Here is a 17,988-nt window from a genome sequence, read left to right on the forward strand (position 1 = left end):
GGGAGCATCTACCCTGCCGCTTACCAGTCTCTCTAGGACCCTGCACCATAGAGGCTCACTCTGACTGTGAAGAAACCTTCTTCACAGCCATGACTTCGGGTGCTGAGCAGGGACGGCAAAAACTTTCCTCTAAGGAAAAAAAGCACTTGGTAATAAACATAGAAACATAAAACCAAACTACAATAAAGTACCACTACACACCCACTAAAATGGCCATAATTAAGAAAACGGAAAATAGGGCCAGATATGGTGGCACACATCTTTAAGCCCAGAACACCAGCATTTGGGAGGCAGAGGCCGGTAGTTCTCTGTGAATTCAAAACTAGCCTGATCTACGTAGTGAGGTCCAGGACAGCCATGGCTATGTAGAGAGACCCTGCCTCAAAAAAGTGTAGAAGAAAAGAGAAAAGGAAATGCACGTGGAAACCCTAACTTGTGGGAATGTGGAGTAGTATAGACACTACGGGAAGAAGCTTAGCAGTTCTGAGAAGTTAAAAATGGGGCTGCCAGAAGGTTTTAAAAATCCTTATCCTAGATGCAGCACACAGGAGAAATGAAAGTATATGTTCACATAGGAAGTTCACATCTATCCCTAGTAGCATTATTCAGAGGCAAAGTGTAGGAGCCACCCCAATGCCCGTGGAGTGATACATACGTGCAGAGAATGTGGTCTAAATAAAGAGCAGAATACTGTTTGACAACAGGAGCACTGATGAACCTTAAAAACATATACTAAGTGGAAAATGCCAACACAAAGGCCAGATAATGTCAGATTCCATTTGTATGTAATGTCTAGAATAGGAAAAATTAGAGAGAAAGAGTAGAATAGTAGTTATCAGAGGCTGGGGAGGTTGGACAGTAATTGTTAAGGGATAGTAGTGCTGTTTGAGCTACTGAAAGTATTTCAAAGTTGACTGCGGTAATGATTGCAAATATTTGCATAGACTCTAAAAGCCACGCCTTTCTAAGGCAGGCTGGAAGCTTCAGGGATGGAAGAAAGAGGGATGAATTCTCACTGGAGAAACGGCTACACTGGGATGCAGCGCGCTCCCCAGACATCTGTGGTGGATCACATGAGGAAAAGTGTCATACAGAGGAGGTGGAGTGGTTAGATCAGAACAGCCCGGGGTTCCTTGAAGGACCTGGAAGGCCCCTGTGTGTCTTCAGAGGACAGCCAAAGAAGGCATTTAATCAGGGTTGCTGGGCATTGAGGGCATATCCTACTCTTTCATATTCTTGGAGAGACTTGAGTGACCACTGAAATTCCTACTGAGCCTACAACCACCACACTCCCTCTTCTTCCTCCTCTTTCTCCTCCTCCTCCTCCTCCTCCTCCTCTTCCCCTTCTCACATGAAACTTTTGAATTGTCTGCTTTGAAAAAAAGCAGTAGAAACATTTGAGGAAGTAAATAGCCACATAGATGGATTTTATGTCAAATTGTATTCATCTGTTTTTGAACAAAATTAAATTGTAAAGTTCTCTAATTGAAAATAAATCTATGTGTATGTTAGGGAAATTCGGTTTTTATGAATTATAGTATCTCACATAAAATTATTTTGTTCACATTTACAAATTTTCCGGGTGAAACCACACTGTTTTATTTTATTTATTTGCTCATGTAGTATTTTCTCACATCCTCTCTCAGATATTTTATTGATCAAGTTTATGTGATCTAAAAACAGCAAGGAGCAAGTAAATTCGAATTCTTCCCTTGCCCCCCTCCAAACAATGCATTAGGGCTATATTTTCAGGATCATTAAAGAAAAAGGTTTTGTGGTCTAAATGCTAAGCATTAGTCATGGACACAGTAGAAATTCAAAAGATAATTGCCAGTCTTCTATTTCATATTAATTGTTCTCAGATTGCCAAGTGATTTATCATAAGAATTAAACTTACATGCCAAATTCTGATCTGTCCTTAGAAATATCTCCATGACAACAAAAAGCAACTCCTAATTCTTGCAAGCATTGCTTCAGGGGTGTTTTGAGGATTTTAGTGGTTACTCAATTATTTAGGATTCTGGCAATGAGAGAGAGAGAGGGATTAATGATAGAAAAAGCATTCTTGGCATTTCCATACAGTGGGTGTTCCTGCAGAGAAAAGGCTAATGATGAACTGAAAAGGTACTTGCATGCGTGATAAGGTCTCTGCTCATCATTGCAAAGGCAAAGACTCACCCCTTCTTCTCGTGGCCTTCCCGCCTTCTCCTGCTGCCCTATGTAGCAGACAGCACCCATTCTAGTCCATGAATTTTGCTGGCTAGGCTAGTTCAGTGTCATGTGAGCTATCAGTGCTACTCAAAGCAGAGAGACTTTCTTAGGCAATTTTGACTCTGCAGCCAAGGTTCCTGAAACAAGGAACAACAGGCAAGCACGAACTGTGAAGACTGTTCTAGCTTCAACTCCCCAGTGCTCTTTGGGAGTTCTGACTTCAAGCTTCAGATTGGTACTTACTCCTGGGCTCCTAGAACCAAACTGTTGGGTTTTTAAGGAGGGGTCAAGCACATGGATTCTGGCATTAGGTAAAGCTTCTGGGAAACCTGACTCTTGCACGTTCTAGCTAAATTCTCCCTTGGATTTCATTGAAAGCATGAAAACAGTATCTTATCATCCAGAATAATTGTGAAAGGCCACTCTGATCTCCTTAGAAGCACTTAGCATCGTGTCTGACATGGTTACCTACCATGATAGTGCCATCTTAGTGTGTATGGTGTCTCCAGCTGAAAAATCAGAGAAGGCAACAACAAATCCATCGACCCAAGCCCAGGGATGCAAAGAGCAGAGCTTCTCTATGAAAAGAAAGGGAAGTTGCATATAATCAGATATGTGATAAAGTCGAGATAACCATCTAGGAATTAAGAAGGGATTGCTTATTATAGACACAAGAAATTCTAAACCTTGCAAGGTTATATATAGAATTACCATACGGCTCTGCAACTTCAGTCCTGACATACCACGTGACAGCAGTAAGAAAATGCAAGACATCCTTTAGAAAATGTTCCGGGAGATGATCCTTGTGGTTGTGTAGTAGGGTCTGAGGAACACAGAGGAAACCGGGAAGGGGGGGTGAAAAATGCAAATAGCCAAGAGTTGATCCATAGTCATCAAGGAAGTGAAAATCACAGAAGAATGAGTGTTAACAAGCTGATGTTTGTGTTGGTTTTGAACTTGTGCATGATAAAAGCAGATTTAAAAAAAAAAAACCTTTGTATTCAAAGAGGAAATAATGGTCTGAAGAACTATAGAGCATGGGAGGAGCTAAGTACCCAAGGGGTTTAAGATTGCAAAATTGAAGAGCTGAAATTCAGGTGGCGTGGTCTAGAGGGTTGAGATCCAGCATCTGATAGGTGAGCAGCCCAGGAGTGCGGGTAAGGGACTGGAAGTTAAACTCCTCTTTGCTCTGCCCACTGAGGTCACAAATGTCTATTGAGTCCTAAATGTAGGAAATAACAGTAATTTCCATCCTGACCTCATGACCTTTGAGGTCATGACCACATGACCTTTGAATCATCATTAAATTTCTGTGCAAATATAACTGCCCAGTTTAATGGAGGTGTTTTCAATGTGTTGAGTGTTTGGAGTAGAACAGAAATGTCACGATGTTAAATTTTTATGGCTCAATGTGCATTTAGTTAGTTTTGCTATTAACAGTTCATCCCATGAGAACAAATTAAACACTTGGAAATCATCCCACATTGTTTCAGGCTACTTGGCCTTTTCATTGTGTTAAAGAAGAAAAAAATGGCTATTTTTCTTCAAAATAAGTGTATTTTGTATGTTTTTGAGTACCAAGCCCTTTATCACTACTCTAATCTGCACTTCTGTTTTGTGAATGAAAAATTGTGGTTAAGTGTATTTTTGTTGTTTGGTTGGTTGGTTGGCTTTTCATTGTAACTTCAGGGTGCCCATAGCTGTCCTAGGATTTCATATGACAAACCAGTAAACTTTGAAAACGCAGCTTGTAAAAGTTTCTTGGAAATGTAGGGCAATGTTATAGTAGAGATAGAGCCCAGTTCGCATCAGCCTCCCGTCCCACACCCCCTGCGCGCGCCCTGAGGACAAATCTCTCTGAGCATGCGCAAGCCATGCTAGGCGCTGAGCTCAGCGAAGAGCCATCCTGATATTGTATCCCCTGCCTATCTGTCTCTGAACTTCCATTATCACTGGGGTCTGGAAACAGGAAGGAGGGAAATCGTATCGCTGAGGAATATCCCTAACGACAAATACCTGAAAGCGAGACTAACACCGTTTCTCTGTGCACATCATTCAGACATTATTAAAGCCACCAGGCCTTATTTTTACAGACAGGACAAAATGTAGAACTTTATTTGTAACAGAAGTAATATCATATCACGAGACCGTGTTATTTAAAAGAATTCAGTTCCAACAGCCAGGGTCTATTCTGACCTAATATGATCGATAAATACAACTTAAGAGCAGCAAAACTGGAATCAGCCTCGGGTTTCCAGACCCCCTGTCTTCTGTTCTTAGCATGATGTCAAGGGAAACTGCCCCATGGGGAAGGCTGAAAGGACAGATTACAGAATAATCCAGGGACGATGTAGCTTATGTGGTGGCTTCCTTCTGGGAAGAGTTTTGGCTCTTCCAGCTGCCCACACACTTGTAAGGATTGATTTAAATGTGCCGGCTGATTGTTCGCAAGATCTTTTTCTAGAAACTGCTGAGACCATGGGCAAAACATGAGGGTTCAGAAGAACTGGCTTCAGGGCAGGTGATGAAAAGACGTGGTATTGATTTCTAACGGGGACCCACCGGTCTTTAGTTGGAACACTAATGCACTTAGCTGTTCTATGTTTAAAGCTAGTCTTTTGGAATGAGTGTGCTTTCTTTTCTTTCTCAGGTTGTGCTTTCTCGGACCGTACCTTCCACCCCTCACGTGAACTTCCTCCTGGATTCCCAGCCTGTGTCTCCAGAAGTTATTGTTGAACAGCCATCAGACCAAAATGGCTACACACTGGTTGTCACAGGGAAGAAGGTAAGGCCTGTTTCCATTGGAATTTCCATGGGTTTGGTTCTTTTTAAATAGATACTGTGTGCTGTTGTTTTAATAACCCCTCTCCCAGTCTTAGATTCTTATCTCCTCCGTCTAGTTCTTTCTTGAGTCTTCCAGAGACTGCCTGAAGTCGAGTTATCTCTCATCCAAGGGAGGTGAGGCCTGAGGGCATCTTCTTTAGTTGCTATTCTTCAGTCCTGTTTATCAGTGAAAAAAACAACCTCGCAGAATGCAAATTACAGTCCTTAGACAGAACCCCAGAGCAGTCAGATAAATTCTGGTGACATACACAGGAATTTAACTCCAGCCAGAAATCCCTGGTCCTTTAAGAGAGAGATGTGTACCTTGATACCAGAATGGTATGTGACCATACGTAGAACTTTCCAGAGTTTCAAATGCTTCCCCTGAAGCTTCAATTGGTCTCTCTTGTTATTTTAAAATCATCTCAAACAGAGACACTTCTCTAAACGTTGTAGAATGTTTAGCGTTATAGGAAAGTGCTCATGGACTAGACAGTAATGATGTTTCTTTAAGTTGTGGTTGGGGTGTTAGTGAGTTAGTTCAGGCTATGCTGTCAAGATCCTGGAACTCACAGCCCTGTCTCGGCCTTCCAAGCAGCAAATATCTCAGGTGCACAGCATATCCAGCAAACAGCGTTAACCTTTTATCATGAATGCCCCAGTAGTAAAAAAAAGAGTTTGACTTTTTTAAATCACTTAAAATCATAATTGTGGGCTTTTCATATAGATGCTCTCCTAATTAGATGCTATCAAGTGATTTTTTGCCTTTCTCCTTTTTTGTGTGTTTTTTGTTTTTTGTTTGTTTGTTTTTGTTTTTCGAGATGGGGTTTCTTTGTCACTTTGGAGCCTCTCTTGTAACTTGCTCTGTAGACCAGGCTGGCCTCGAACTCACAGAGATCTGCCTACCTCTGCCTCCTGAGTACTGCGATTAAAGGTGTGCGCCACCACCACCTGGCTTTTTTTTTTCTTTTCTGCGTGAGGGTGTCCTCCCCTGGAACTGGAGTTAAACAGCTGTGAGCTGCCATGTGGGTGCTGGGAATTGAACCAGGGTCCTCTGGAAGAGCAACCAGAGCTCTTAACCACTGAACCATCTCCCCGGCCCTCGGGTGATATTTATATGAAACTTTTACACACGCAGCTCTCACTTGAGCAAACCGAAACCCTTCTAGAAACTCCTTCTGTCCCTTTTCTTTGCAGATCTCCAAGATCCCACTGAATGGCCTGGGTTGTGGACATTTCCAGTCTTGCAGTCAGTGTCTCTCCGCCCCTTCCTTTGTGCAGTGTGGCTGGTGCCAGGATCAGTGTGTGCGTTCTGATGAATGCCCCAGCGGCACATGGACTCAAGAGGTCTGTCTGCCTGCAATTTATAAGGTAGGAACATCTGTCAGCTCTCAGGAAGATTTTTTTTATTTAAACGCAAGTTCCAAAAACGAAAAAAGAACGCAAAAATCAATTTATTCATTAAAGTGGGGGGGATCACCAGCCCTCTCTATCTTAGCTTTGTCCCTAAGGTGGGGTTGGGACACCCCCTCACTCTGCATCTGAAATGCTCCCGAGGTCCTCTCTAGAGTGGCTGCTCTCCCTTAGGCCCATGTGTGATGCACAGCGGGGTGAGAGTGAGCAGCGCTGCTCCGCAGTTCAGATCTGTCCCCTCCTGAATCACCTACACTCACTCCTCATTGCCTGCTGTAGGCCAGGTGCCCAAGCAGAAGCCTCCAACTCCACAGAGAGAGGTCTTAGGTCCGTGGCATACATGGGGGCCCCTGAGTTGAGCCACGCAGACTGACGATCCTTACACACAGAGGTCAGTTCCCTTTCCACCTGTGGGTGGCTTAAATCTTGTCTCAACGTACTTGAACGAGAAATGATGTCTCTGAGAGCGGCTGTACTGACACCCGCACTTCTATAAGCCATCTCATTCTTTTCATTCGCTTTGAAAATACTTCCTGATCGTATGCTGGGACATATAGTTCAAAAAGAGACAAGTGCTCCCTGCTCTTGAAGATCCTAGTTCCTGGCAAGGATGGCAGCCTTGGTGCTGAAGCCTTGCAGCATTGGCATTGCATAGCTAAGTGTTGTTTTATTTTCATAAGGATTGGTTTGAAAATCAGGGGTAGTTTTTTTTTTTTTTTAAACCTCTTGGCCCGTTTATATTTTGCTTGAAAATATTTCCTGAGCAAGGACCCAGTATTGGCTTTTTCTGTCTGCATGTAGACCAGTTGGACTTTAGTAAATGTCTCTTGTGAAAGATTCAAGTTAAAGGCCTGGGTCACCTGGTTTGCTCCAAGTAAACAAAGTAGCGGAATGGAAACCCGGCTGGAGTGCATGGCTGTTTCCATTTAGCTACGGTTTGGAGCCAGATTTGCAGTGGTTAGCTGGCTTTTCAATAAAACTATTTTCTGCTAGGTGCGATACAATTATCAATTTTTTGGCCTGACCAGCCAGAGAATGCACTGAAAGCAGGGAATAGCAACTCTGAATCCTTGCTGTGTCCTTCAGTCTTCTTTAAACACTCACATGCAACTGTATACTTTTCCAAACAGCCTTGGGGGTTTCAGGAGCCAGAAATTTGAAGTCTTCACAGTCTATGACAACTGTACTGAGTGTGTGTGTGTGTGTGCGCGTGTGTGTGTGTATGTGTGTGTCATATGTGTGTATATGTGTGATATGTCTGTGGTAGGTGTGTGGTATGTGTGATGTGTATGCGATGTGTGTGTATATGTGTGATATATCTGTGGTGTGTGTGTGTGGTATGTGTGATGTCTGTATGTGTGTGCACCTGTGTGTATGTGATATGTGTGTGTGTGTGTGTGTGTGTAAGTCAAGTCTCAACAGCTTTTCAAAGCTATCTGCATTAGTATTTAAGAAGGAAGACTGATAACCTGACCAGGAGAAACATTTCTTCTTGACCATTGTGCTTCTCGTTACTAATCATGAAAGCCTTGTTTTTTAAAAAGCTGAAAACAGAGTAAATAGCTTAGAGCTTTCTAGAACCATGCAGTCTCTCATACAAGCCTTCCTCCTCCCTCCTCTTTCGGAAGTCCAGCACTCTACAGTTGATTTTTTTGAAACTTTTTATTGATTCTTTGTGGATTTCACATTATTCACCCTGATCCCAGCCCTCTCCCGGTTCCCTTGTTTCTGCCCTCTGCCCTTGCAACCCAACCCCCAAAACAAAACTTAAAAGTAAAAGCAAGGTAAACGTAGAAGCTTGCAGAGTATCATGCACACGCTGATGAGGCCTGGGCCGTACAGTAAGAGGAAAGCAGCACAGCTGAGTCTATAAATCCCCCCAGCCCAGCCCACCCCGCCCCCACCCATCGCTGTTAGAAAGATTTCATGCTGTACTAGACCGTGACATTTGGTGTTCTTGCTGCAAAAAACAAGACGGATTGTCCCTTTGCTTTGCTGGCCTCAACTCTTTATGCGCAAATCCAGCTGAGGTATAGAGTTTCACATTCTGATACATACACTTCAACCTGCTTCTCAAGGTACACGGTGTTCAATGGCTGAGAGTCTTTGCACTTTTAGATATGAGTGATCTCAGGATTATAACCCCAATCCATTGTTTGAAATGTGCCATCTGATATTTGATAGCAAGGAGGAATGTTCAGAAAATGAGGGGCATTATCCCAATATATCCTGAAGGTATTGGGCAGGGAAGCGGGGGCACCAGGCCTTATAGGACTTAAGATGATCTCACAGACACAACAGAACTACATCATCGATCTGAGGCACAGATACGAAACAACAGCAGACCAGGCAGCAGTGTGTTGCCACCGGCATGTCTGTGGCTTTGTTTTTCCTGCTAAACCAGAAAGTGGCTTTAGTAGTAAAACGTAATCTCCATTTTTTGAATGCTTTCTCATATTTTATCTTAGTGGCGTGCACTAACAATCCGAAAGTCTTGTTGGAATGCCCTCAGCAGTGTTGGGATCTTTCACCTGTGAAAGCCAGACAGGTGGGAGTTCTGGCTTCTGGGGCTCTTTGCAGGACACTCCTTTCCTGCCCAGAGAGTTTCTCTGCACTTCAGGATAACTCAGAGTTTGCCAGCCCATTGTTGGGGCTATGCAAGGGTGTGTGGTCTACGACAACTTCCTTCCTTTTCCCCTGGAAGAGCGGCAGTTCCTCCATAAGCCTCTGGGACCGTATTCGGCTCAGCAAATGCTAACACAGAGCCGTCCGAGAGGACGGGACTTCTTGTCACTGTTGTCTCTGGACAGTGCAGCTGCTGAACAACTCTGTGCCTTTTCTCAATGATGGCCAAGTCTATGCCTCTTTGTAGGGAGCGATGGTGTGTGCTGAGTGACAGGCTTCAGTTTGGACCTGGAGCAGGGCAAGGGCTGGAGGCAGAAGGAGCAGGCCACCAGCAGCTTGAGCTACTGTTTTGGATAGAGAAAACCTTCTCGTTAGAAGGAGCAGCGGCCGTGTGGCAGTCTTGGCCTAAAGAGGGTCCTGGGTGCCAGTGCTTCTCGTCTGCTGGATTTCTAATATGATAATAAACAGATTTTCCCCTTAGCAGTTCTCATTTGGTTAGACAGAGATGAGGTGAATTTTCATGAAAGACACAGCTATGTAATGGATTTTTATGGCTAAAATAGTGGTCATAAAAGCACTAAGCTAAGACTTTAGGAGGCTTTTGTAACAAGGGTGAGTTAAGACATTGGTTTGTAATTATTTACTGAGGGACGATGCAAATGTTTGCAAATTTGAGTTCTTCTGTATGTTCGTCGTAACTGTAAGCCTGCTGCCGGACAGGCTGTGGTGCAGGCCTAGGCGGGGTCGGAGTCTCTTCATCTTCACACTTCATTTTCCCACCATTGTACTTTACAGCACAATTTACAATGTGTCCCCCCAAAAGAGCATTTCCTTTCTCAGTTGTCGCACGGCTCCCCACGAGAAGCTTATTTTTAACTTGGAAGGGTGTTTTGCCTAAATAGTTTTAGTCTAGGAACTGTTGTATTCCAGACGGCATAGAAGCCTCATGTTATGGTTTATCATGGCTGCCACCGTCTTTTCAGTGCCTCCAGAATTCACTTTTAACACACCAAAGATGAGCCTTTTGTTCACTGAACATCGCATATGAGGAAAAGTATCTTTAAAATGAGGTAAAACAATGCCAAAGAGAATTAGAAAAATTACTACAATGCTGATTTGTGGATCTCTTAGTTTTGATTTTTTTCCCCAATAGAAATGTGTTGTTTGTGTTAAATATTACATAATTTTGTGTATGTTATGTATCAAATAGTTACCATATTTAAAAGTACTGAAAATCTTGTGTAAAAAATACAAATGGGTACGTATAAAGCAGATCCAGGGAGCTGGAGAGATGCCTACCAGAGGACCCGCACCTACCTACACAAAACCAGCACCCATATTTGGTGACTCCAGCTGTAATTCCTCGACTAGGGGATCAAATGTCCTCTCTGACCTTCATAGTCAATGTGCTCACAGGCACAAACCCACACACAAAAACATATACACATAAATTTCTCAAAATAAAAATAAATATTAAAATATAATACGTAGTTTGTTTGGTTTCCACAGTATGAAAAAAAATCACATCACGCTGTATTTTCCTTTTAAGTTCTGTTTTATCCTTGTAGGTTTTCCCCACTAGCGCGCCCCTTGAAGGAGGAACGATGCTGACCATATGTGGCTGGGACTTTGGATTCAAGAAGAATAATAAATTTGATTTAAAGAAAACCAAAGTTCTGCTTGGCAATGAGAGCTGTACCTTGGCCCTAAGTGAGAGCACAACAAATACGTAAGGAACGCAGGGGCTTTGCTGGGCTGGGCTTGGAAGACAGGCGTGGGCTTTTAATTACAGTTTCTAAAAAAGAAAAAATGCTCAACATGTTGTTCATGAATTAAGAAGGGTCTTGACCGGTCTCTGCATTGGAGAGACTCGGAGAAAGAAAAGGGTGACGTGGCCTCGGTAAAGAAAAGATGCATTCAGTAGCCACTGGTTGTCTTTTGGCTTGTTTGCTTGATTTAATTTTTATGCGCAGCTGGAGTTTAATACTTGTATTTCCACTGGTTTTGTGTGGTGATGAAAACCTATGCCTACTGTCGCACACGGAGCATCGCGTGTGGAAGTCGCGAGACGGCTCCAGGAATTTGGTGGCCTCCTTCCATAGTAGTTCCCAGGGCTAGGATTGTATAAGGTCAGGTCTCGAGGCCTGTGACCTTACCTACCGAAACGTCCTACTAGCCAGGCTTCCAGGAGCTTTGAAACTCTACTAAAATGAAAGCTCTGCAGAAACTGTCTCTGTCACTCGAAATCGTGGCCCTTCCTCTCCAACATTGTTCCCAAAGCCTCCTGTGGACATCAGTAAACAGTGGGGTCCGTCCTCTTATCACGACCCACCTGCTGGTCCTCTCAACAGGGGTGACGCCATCCACCACACTTCTGAGACACTTTTTCTTGGTGAACTTAAATTTATATTCAGGTAATAGACGCTCTGTCATCCTGGCATCTCCCCAAACACTGAGAGGTGTCAGTTCCATTCTTACCTAAAGTTCAGAAAGCTGCGGTGCAGCCTAGCCAAACTAAGGGATCAGAGCCGACAGACTGTCAAGTTCCCTCCTCCAGTCTCTAAACTCTACAGCGAGTGGGTCATGCAGGAATTACTTGTTACATTGTAGTAGCAAACAAATGCAGTTTGAACAGTTGAATCTTTCTGGTTGAACCTGTTCGAGAGAGTGAATGTATCTAATAGATTTCATTCCAGTGTCATAAAAGACCTTAACATATACATTTTAGTGAAACTAAAACCAATTAATGTCGAGCTTGCTAGCCCAAAGACAAAAGCAAATTCACCCTAGAAACATCCCTTGTTCTCAAAAACTCATTATTGCAAGATGAATTAAGATGTATAAAGAAGAAACACAATGCATTCTTTTTTAGGAGTTACTTAGTGAAACAAATTATATTCAGCTTTATATTATATGTATTACATATTAAACTATATAAGATTACTGATGAAGAATTGGCTCTGTTGGCTTCTAAGGAGATGTTGCAGTTGCCAGAGTGCTTGCCAGGCAAGTAAAAGGACCCAAATTCAGTACCCAGTGCCCAATAAAAGACTGGGCATGATGGTGCACACTGGTAATCCAGCACTGGGGCAGACACAGGAAGATCTCTGGGGCTTGCTGGCCAGCCAGTCTAGCCTAATCGGGGATGTCCCAGTCCCTGTGTGAGAGCCCATCTCAAAACCAGGTAGGTGGCCTCTGAGAAATAAAACCCAAGGTTGACCTCTGGCTTCCACACGAATACTGATGCCCCCTACATGGCACAGTAATATTAATTATTCTATGGAAAAATTGCCATAGTTTTGTTCCTCTCAGTGATTTAAATAGACTTGTCACAACTACAGTCCCAGAAATATAGCTGCTGGCATAAGTTGATGAAGAGAGTTGGCTTGTTCGTCGATGGCACATTGCTTCATATGCTGTTGAGATAGCAATCATTATCTTACATGTGCCAACCATGTAATTTTACAATCTTAGATTATCGTGCACTTCTTAGCTGGTGAAGTCTGCCATAGTGAGGTCTGAAGTTTCCTATTACGGTTTATACAAAGTTTGGCGTAATCACTCAAAAGATAGAATTCTGTGATTTTTTGACCTAATGCTTCCATGAAACCGAGCTTGCCGTTTGCGGTCATGAGCTCACAATTCCAACTAGCAGCCAAACCAGAAAGCCAGAAAATGCATGTGCATTTGAAACATATTAAGTCTTGCTTTCTTTTTTCTTTTTTTTTTTTTTTTAGGTTGAAGTGCACAGTTGGTCCTGCGATGAGTGAGCACTTCAATGTGTCTGTAATCATCTCCAACAGTCGAGGGGCAACACAATACAGCACATTTTCCTATGTAGTAAGTCCAAGCATTACTGTGTTCATTACCTAGGACGTTTGATCTTTACTTCATCTACTTAAATGATGGAATTTACCAGTTACATTTTTGTTTTGCTCCCTACTCAGGATCCTGTAATAACAAGCATCTCTCCAACTTTTGGTCCTAAGGCTGGAGGGACTTTGCTCACATTAACTGGAAAATATCTAAACAGCGGGAATTCTAGACACATTTCGATTGGTGGGAAAACATGTACTTTGAAAAGGTATTGGAACTTTTTGTCGTATTAATGTATGTACCTGACGCATCACGCCAAGCTCTCTTGCGTTTGTGCAAACAAAGCATAGTAAAGATGTTTATTTATGACTTCCTCTCCTGCTGAGGGTTCCCTGCTTCCCAGAGCCATTCGCCCCCTTTGCTGGTTTTTCTACCCTTCCTTTTTATTGCTTTATCCCCCTTCTGAGTTTTGTCTTGCTCTCCACTCTTTCGCTGCACTGAGTCTTATCCCTGCTACAGCATGAGCTTGAGGCTCTGGTTATTGGCATTACATCAAAATAAGCATTTCTGTCAAGATTCAAGGCTAAAGAAGACATATGATGTTACATTTGGAAGGTAGTTAGGTTTCTCCTTCTTGGAGTTGAAGCAGCTAAGTTTGCTCCAGTACCAAATGTACTTTGAAGGTTGCCCGAACCGCCAACTGTTTTGAAGTCACGGATGGCCTTTCAACAAGGCTAAGTGTGGGATCCAGTTGAATGTAAACAACCTATACTAGGAAAAGCATGTCTCCTAGACCACCTCAGGAAACTCCACAGGGTTATGGTTTTTGACTTACAGATATAATTTTAGATTATGTATATCACTAATAACTAACATCTGCTTTTCTTCCTCCCCTCCTCTCTGTTCTTTTGTTTGTTTGATTCTGTTCAGTGTATCAGATAGTATTCTTGAATGCTACACCCCGGCCCAAACCATCTCCGCCGAGTTTCCCGTGAAATTGAAAATTGATTTAGCTAACCGAGAGACGAGCAGCTTCAGTTACCGGGAGGACCCCATGGTCTCTGAAATCTACCCGACCAAATCTTTCATTAGGTAAGTGAAAGCTGCCGACGGGGGAGAAGAGCGAGAACAGACGGACGATTTGGCTGCAGAAACAACCAAGCAGCCTCGCGTTTTCATCCCTCGCTTAAATGCAGTGGTGTTTCTTTTGAAGGCACCTTTGCGATTCAGTGGGAAATTACATTTGGGATTCAGGGACAGCTTGACTTTATCGATGGCACCTCATGCCAAGAAACATTCTTCCTTTTATGCTTTTATTCATCCAGTTATGCTTTAGACAACTTAGAGAAGAATGGTTCAACCCAGTGCCGTAGTGTATATATACCTATGTCATATAGAGCGTGTGCCTCTGTGTCTGCTCTCGGCTGAGCGCAGTTCTTGACAGCAGAGCCACCTTTCCCTTGCCTCTCCTCCTTGGGATTCCGGGATTCCTTTACACACACTTTCCCCCTCTGTGTATCTTGTTGGACTGAGTTCAGCCACTCTTGTTTCTGCTCATTCTACCGTCTCACAACAATGATCGCGGACATTTTCCTTTGTATTTTTCAGAGTGTAAAACCCATTTCTTTTCCACATTTAGTCAGTAAAAATGCAGACATTTCTAGAGCTTACAAAATTTTCTTTGAAATGCTCTCACATTTCCAGAGAAGTGTTACCCCAAGCTCCCATTCAACTCTGGCTAGCCCTCTAAGATTATCATTGAGCATAAAACATTATTACTCATTATCATTGAGTAATATCTAAAGACTTGGTGGAAAACCGCTGATTATTCCTGATCTCTCTTTTATTTTGCCAGTGGTGGAAGCACAATAACAGGGATTGGAAAAAACCTGAACTCAGTCAGCATCCCCAAGCTGGTCATAAATGTGCATGAAGTGGGGTTGAACTACACCGTGGTAAGTCCTTGGAGTGGCTGCTCGGAGTCGTGCCGCCACCACCAGGCTGCCTTTAATATTCACGAGGAATCTTTGCGGCAGAGGTCAAATGGCACTATTTATTCAACAATAGAATCTTGTGCTGATACTGCAATCACATTCATACATACACATTTACACATGAACACACACACACGTGAGCGCACACGCGCATGCACACACCCATTTATATATCAATGAAGACCTTCAGTTTGACTCAGTAGCTTTCAAAATTGTTGGTACAAACACAAGCTTGTCACAAGCCAGGTTCATCTGCGAAGCGGGAACCACAGTTGAGAAACCTCCTCCATCAGATTGGCCTGCAGGCAAGTCTGAGGGGGGTCATTGTCTTGATTACTCATTGATGCTGGAGGGGCCAGCCCAGTATGAGTGGTTCCCGCCCTCTATAGATGGTCCTGGGAAAGATAGGACCACCTACAGAGGGAGAACAAGTCCGCGTGCAGAATTCTTCTGCGGTCTTCAGTTCCTGCTTCCATACTCCTTCCTTGAGTTCCTGTCCTGACGACCCTCTGACGGAGTGTGATCCCAGGGTTGTAAGATGAAAAAGCCTCTCCTCAAGTTTGTTTTGGTTCATGGAGCTTTCTCCCAGCAATGGAAACCTAACACAGCTTTTAATATGTTTTTTTAAGTAAAAGATGTGAGATAGACATTTTTAAGAGTGAGAAGAGGAAATATTATGTTTTAGTCATGCTTATACGTTTTGATTTTCTTTAAATACATACTACATGATGCCAATAAGCAAAACGATAAGTTTATATCATACATAGAATTATACATAGAAAAGCATTACAGGTACACATACATTACAGATAGATGTATTTCTTGTAACATATATAAAATCAAAGACATGATTTAGACTACTGAAGTTAGGAAATTTTAAATTATTATAAAAAATAGATAAATAAAATCACAACATCTGCCCCACCACGCTGCGTTTCAGGCTATGAATCTAAAACCTATTTCCTTGCATCTCCGTCCCACTGCCTTTGTCTCTATTGGCACCCACGGCGTGCTAATCAAGTACTTTTATCAAGAAACAAGAAAGCATTAGAATATATTAATCCTAGGTGTTGGTGGTATTTTTCACTTCTCTACATCTCCTTTTTTATTTGCACACTCAACCATAACTTATCCTTAAAGGCGATGGATCCATTTGCTGCTCTGACAATTCCAGTAGGTCACATAAGGCCTGCCATGGTGGTATGTGTCTATAATCACAGCATCCTGAAGATGGATGCAGGAGGACCAGAAGCCTAAGGCTGGCCTCGGCCATAGAGCAAGATGCAGTTTTTCTGCGATGAAATGCCACACTCTCGCTGGACATATGCGCTCTACCTGGAGTAAAGGCTCCAAGTGCCCTCTCCCGCATACCCTCTCAATTAGGCAAGTGATAGATTGAATTATAGCACTTTCATTGAAATTCCCCATCCAATATTTCTTAAAGACTAAAGCTACTCCGTTCCTTAATTACGAAAAGCAATTTGGGACTAAAAATGTCAAGCTAAATCGCCAAACAAAAAGGTCATCCCAAATGAGATTTCCCTTGACCCTCTCAAGCACCCACATTGCATCACCTCTAACGCGTGTTATTAGATTCTTATCATATTTCCGAGAGATGGTACTCCAGGGAGTCACGGCATGAAGTTAAGGACCTGGAAGCCGATCCCCATACGTGGCCACAAACAAAGTTAGAATACCACTGATATTAATTTAGGAGACGTCCGTTCTCCACAACCAAGATACAATTTTGCTTTAACCAAATAAAAATAACAGTTACCCCCCCTTTGGTGTTGGCATGTGACTTTTTAAAGTTGGCTCTGATAAATGATTCATTTGCTAAAGAACAAGCCTCCATTATTAAAATAATGGGGGAGATTGCTTTCATCTCTTTACCCAAACATTATCTACAGAACAATTCTCAGCTTCGGCCATTTATTTATAATCAGATGTTTACTTGAAACCCTTCAGGTGTCTGATATGAGAGGCATACCACCAAGGAAGACTCATACATACAAATCTTATCTGTCTTATATATAGAAATATACAAATTTCTGTTGTTTGAGTCAGAAACACAGCGTACAATAGCTCTGCATGTTAGTACTGGATAGTCGTGAACTATTTAAGGGATGTTTTACTGTTTGCTCTTTCATTATCCCTTCCTTTACTGTCATTTCTAAACACTGCCTATGGAGCGGTGTATGCTCCTTCTCAGTTCCCTGTGGCATATAGAGTATAAGGTTGGCTATGATGAATTGAACTTATTTATTATTTAGCAAATAAAAACTTAATGGTGATGTCTGATGTAGATCTATATCTAGCTAGAATAATTTTTTAACTCCAGAAAACTCACAGCATTAAAATATAGAAATAATTAATGTAACAAAAACGTAGATTAATTTGTTAATGCATGCTGTGTACCAGAATCCTGCAAATTAATCTGTGTTTTTTTTAGGTTCTTGTTATTATACAGAGAATTAATATGGTAGCAGTGAAATATTTCATTTCCATTTTACAAGATGATAGGAATAAATAGCTCTTAGAACTATGGCATTTTATTTTATATAAAATTAGATAGTGCAATCTATTTTATTCATTTTTATCTCTCCGTCTTATCTGATTCCAACATAGATTTTTAAATACTGAGTTAGTTTTTAAATTATTAAGGAGAAAACATCACACAGCAAATTCTGTGCTTTTTATGTATATCCTGAGGTCTTTTGCTATTGTGGGCATAAGCAATTGTTTTATCTCCAACTCTACTTGTCAAAGAAAAGGAAATCTAAGGGATGTTGTTGCCTGTTTGTCTTTTCCTTGGGGGAGTAACGCAACCCTTTGACTTTAAATACAGCACTTTGTGTGACTGGCTTTCGTCTAAGTACAATCAGGAGGAAACTGCATTTTCCAAAATTCCATAAATCAGAATTTCAAAGAGGAAGATTGGAAATGAGAGCTGAAAGGATATAAAATAATAGCAACAAAGCCATTGTAATGTGGACAGAATTTTTTAGAGAGGCTACGGAGTGAGAAAGACGCAAGGCTCGGCGGTGATGATAGTGGTCGCTGATGCCAATGGCCTTGGTTGCGGGCGCGCCACCCCTCAGATGTG

The 17,988-nt window shown here is 42.3% G+C and overlaps 1 protein-coding gene across 4 annotated transcripts in view; it reads left to right on the forward strand.

The window, feature by feature from the left end:
* Met (MET proto-oncogene, receptor tyrosine kinase) overlaps positions 1-17,988 on the forward strand; it is a 109,935-nt gene that overhangs the window by 54,977 nt on the left and 36,970 nt on the right. For all 4 annotated transcript variants that reach the window (XM_038318315.1, XM_038318317.1, XM_038318316.1 and 1 more), the window contains 7 exons: positions 4,862-4,996; positions 6,232-6,405; positions 10,641-10,801; positions 12,810-12,912; positions 13,020-13,156; positions 13,819-13,980; positions 14,744-14,843. In XM_038318315.1, coding sequence (XP_038174243.1) covers positions 4,862-4,996; positions 6,232-6,405; positions 10,641-10,801; positions 12,810-12,912; positions 13,020-13,156; positions 13,819-13,980; positions 14,744-14,843 — 972 coding nt within the window. The remainder of the gene's footprint in view (positions 1-4,861; positions 4,997-6,231; positions 6,406-10,640; positions 10,802-12,809; positions 12,913-13,019; positions 13,157-13,818; positions 13,981-14,743; positions 14,844-17,988) is intronic.

This window comes from Arvicola amphibius, chromosome 2 (genome assembly GCF_903992535.2).
Source record: "Arvicola amphibius chromosome 2, mArvAmp1.2, whole genome shotgun sequence".
Lineage (NCBI taxonomy): Eukaryota > Metazoa > Chordata > Mammalia > Rodentia > Cricetidae > Arvicola > Arvicola amphibius.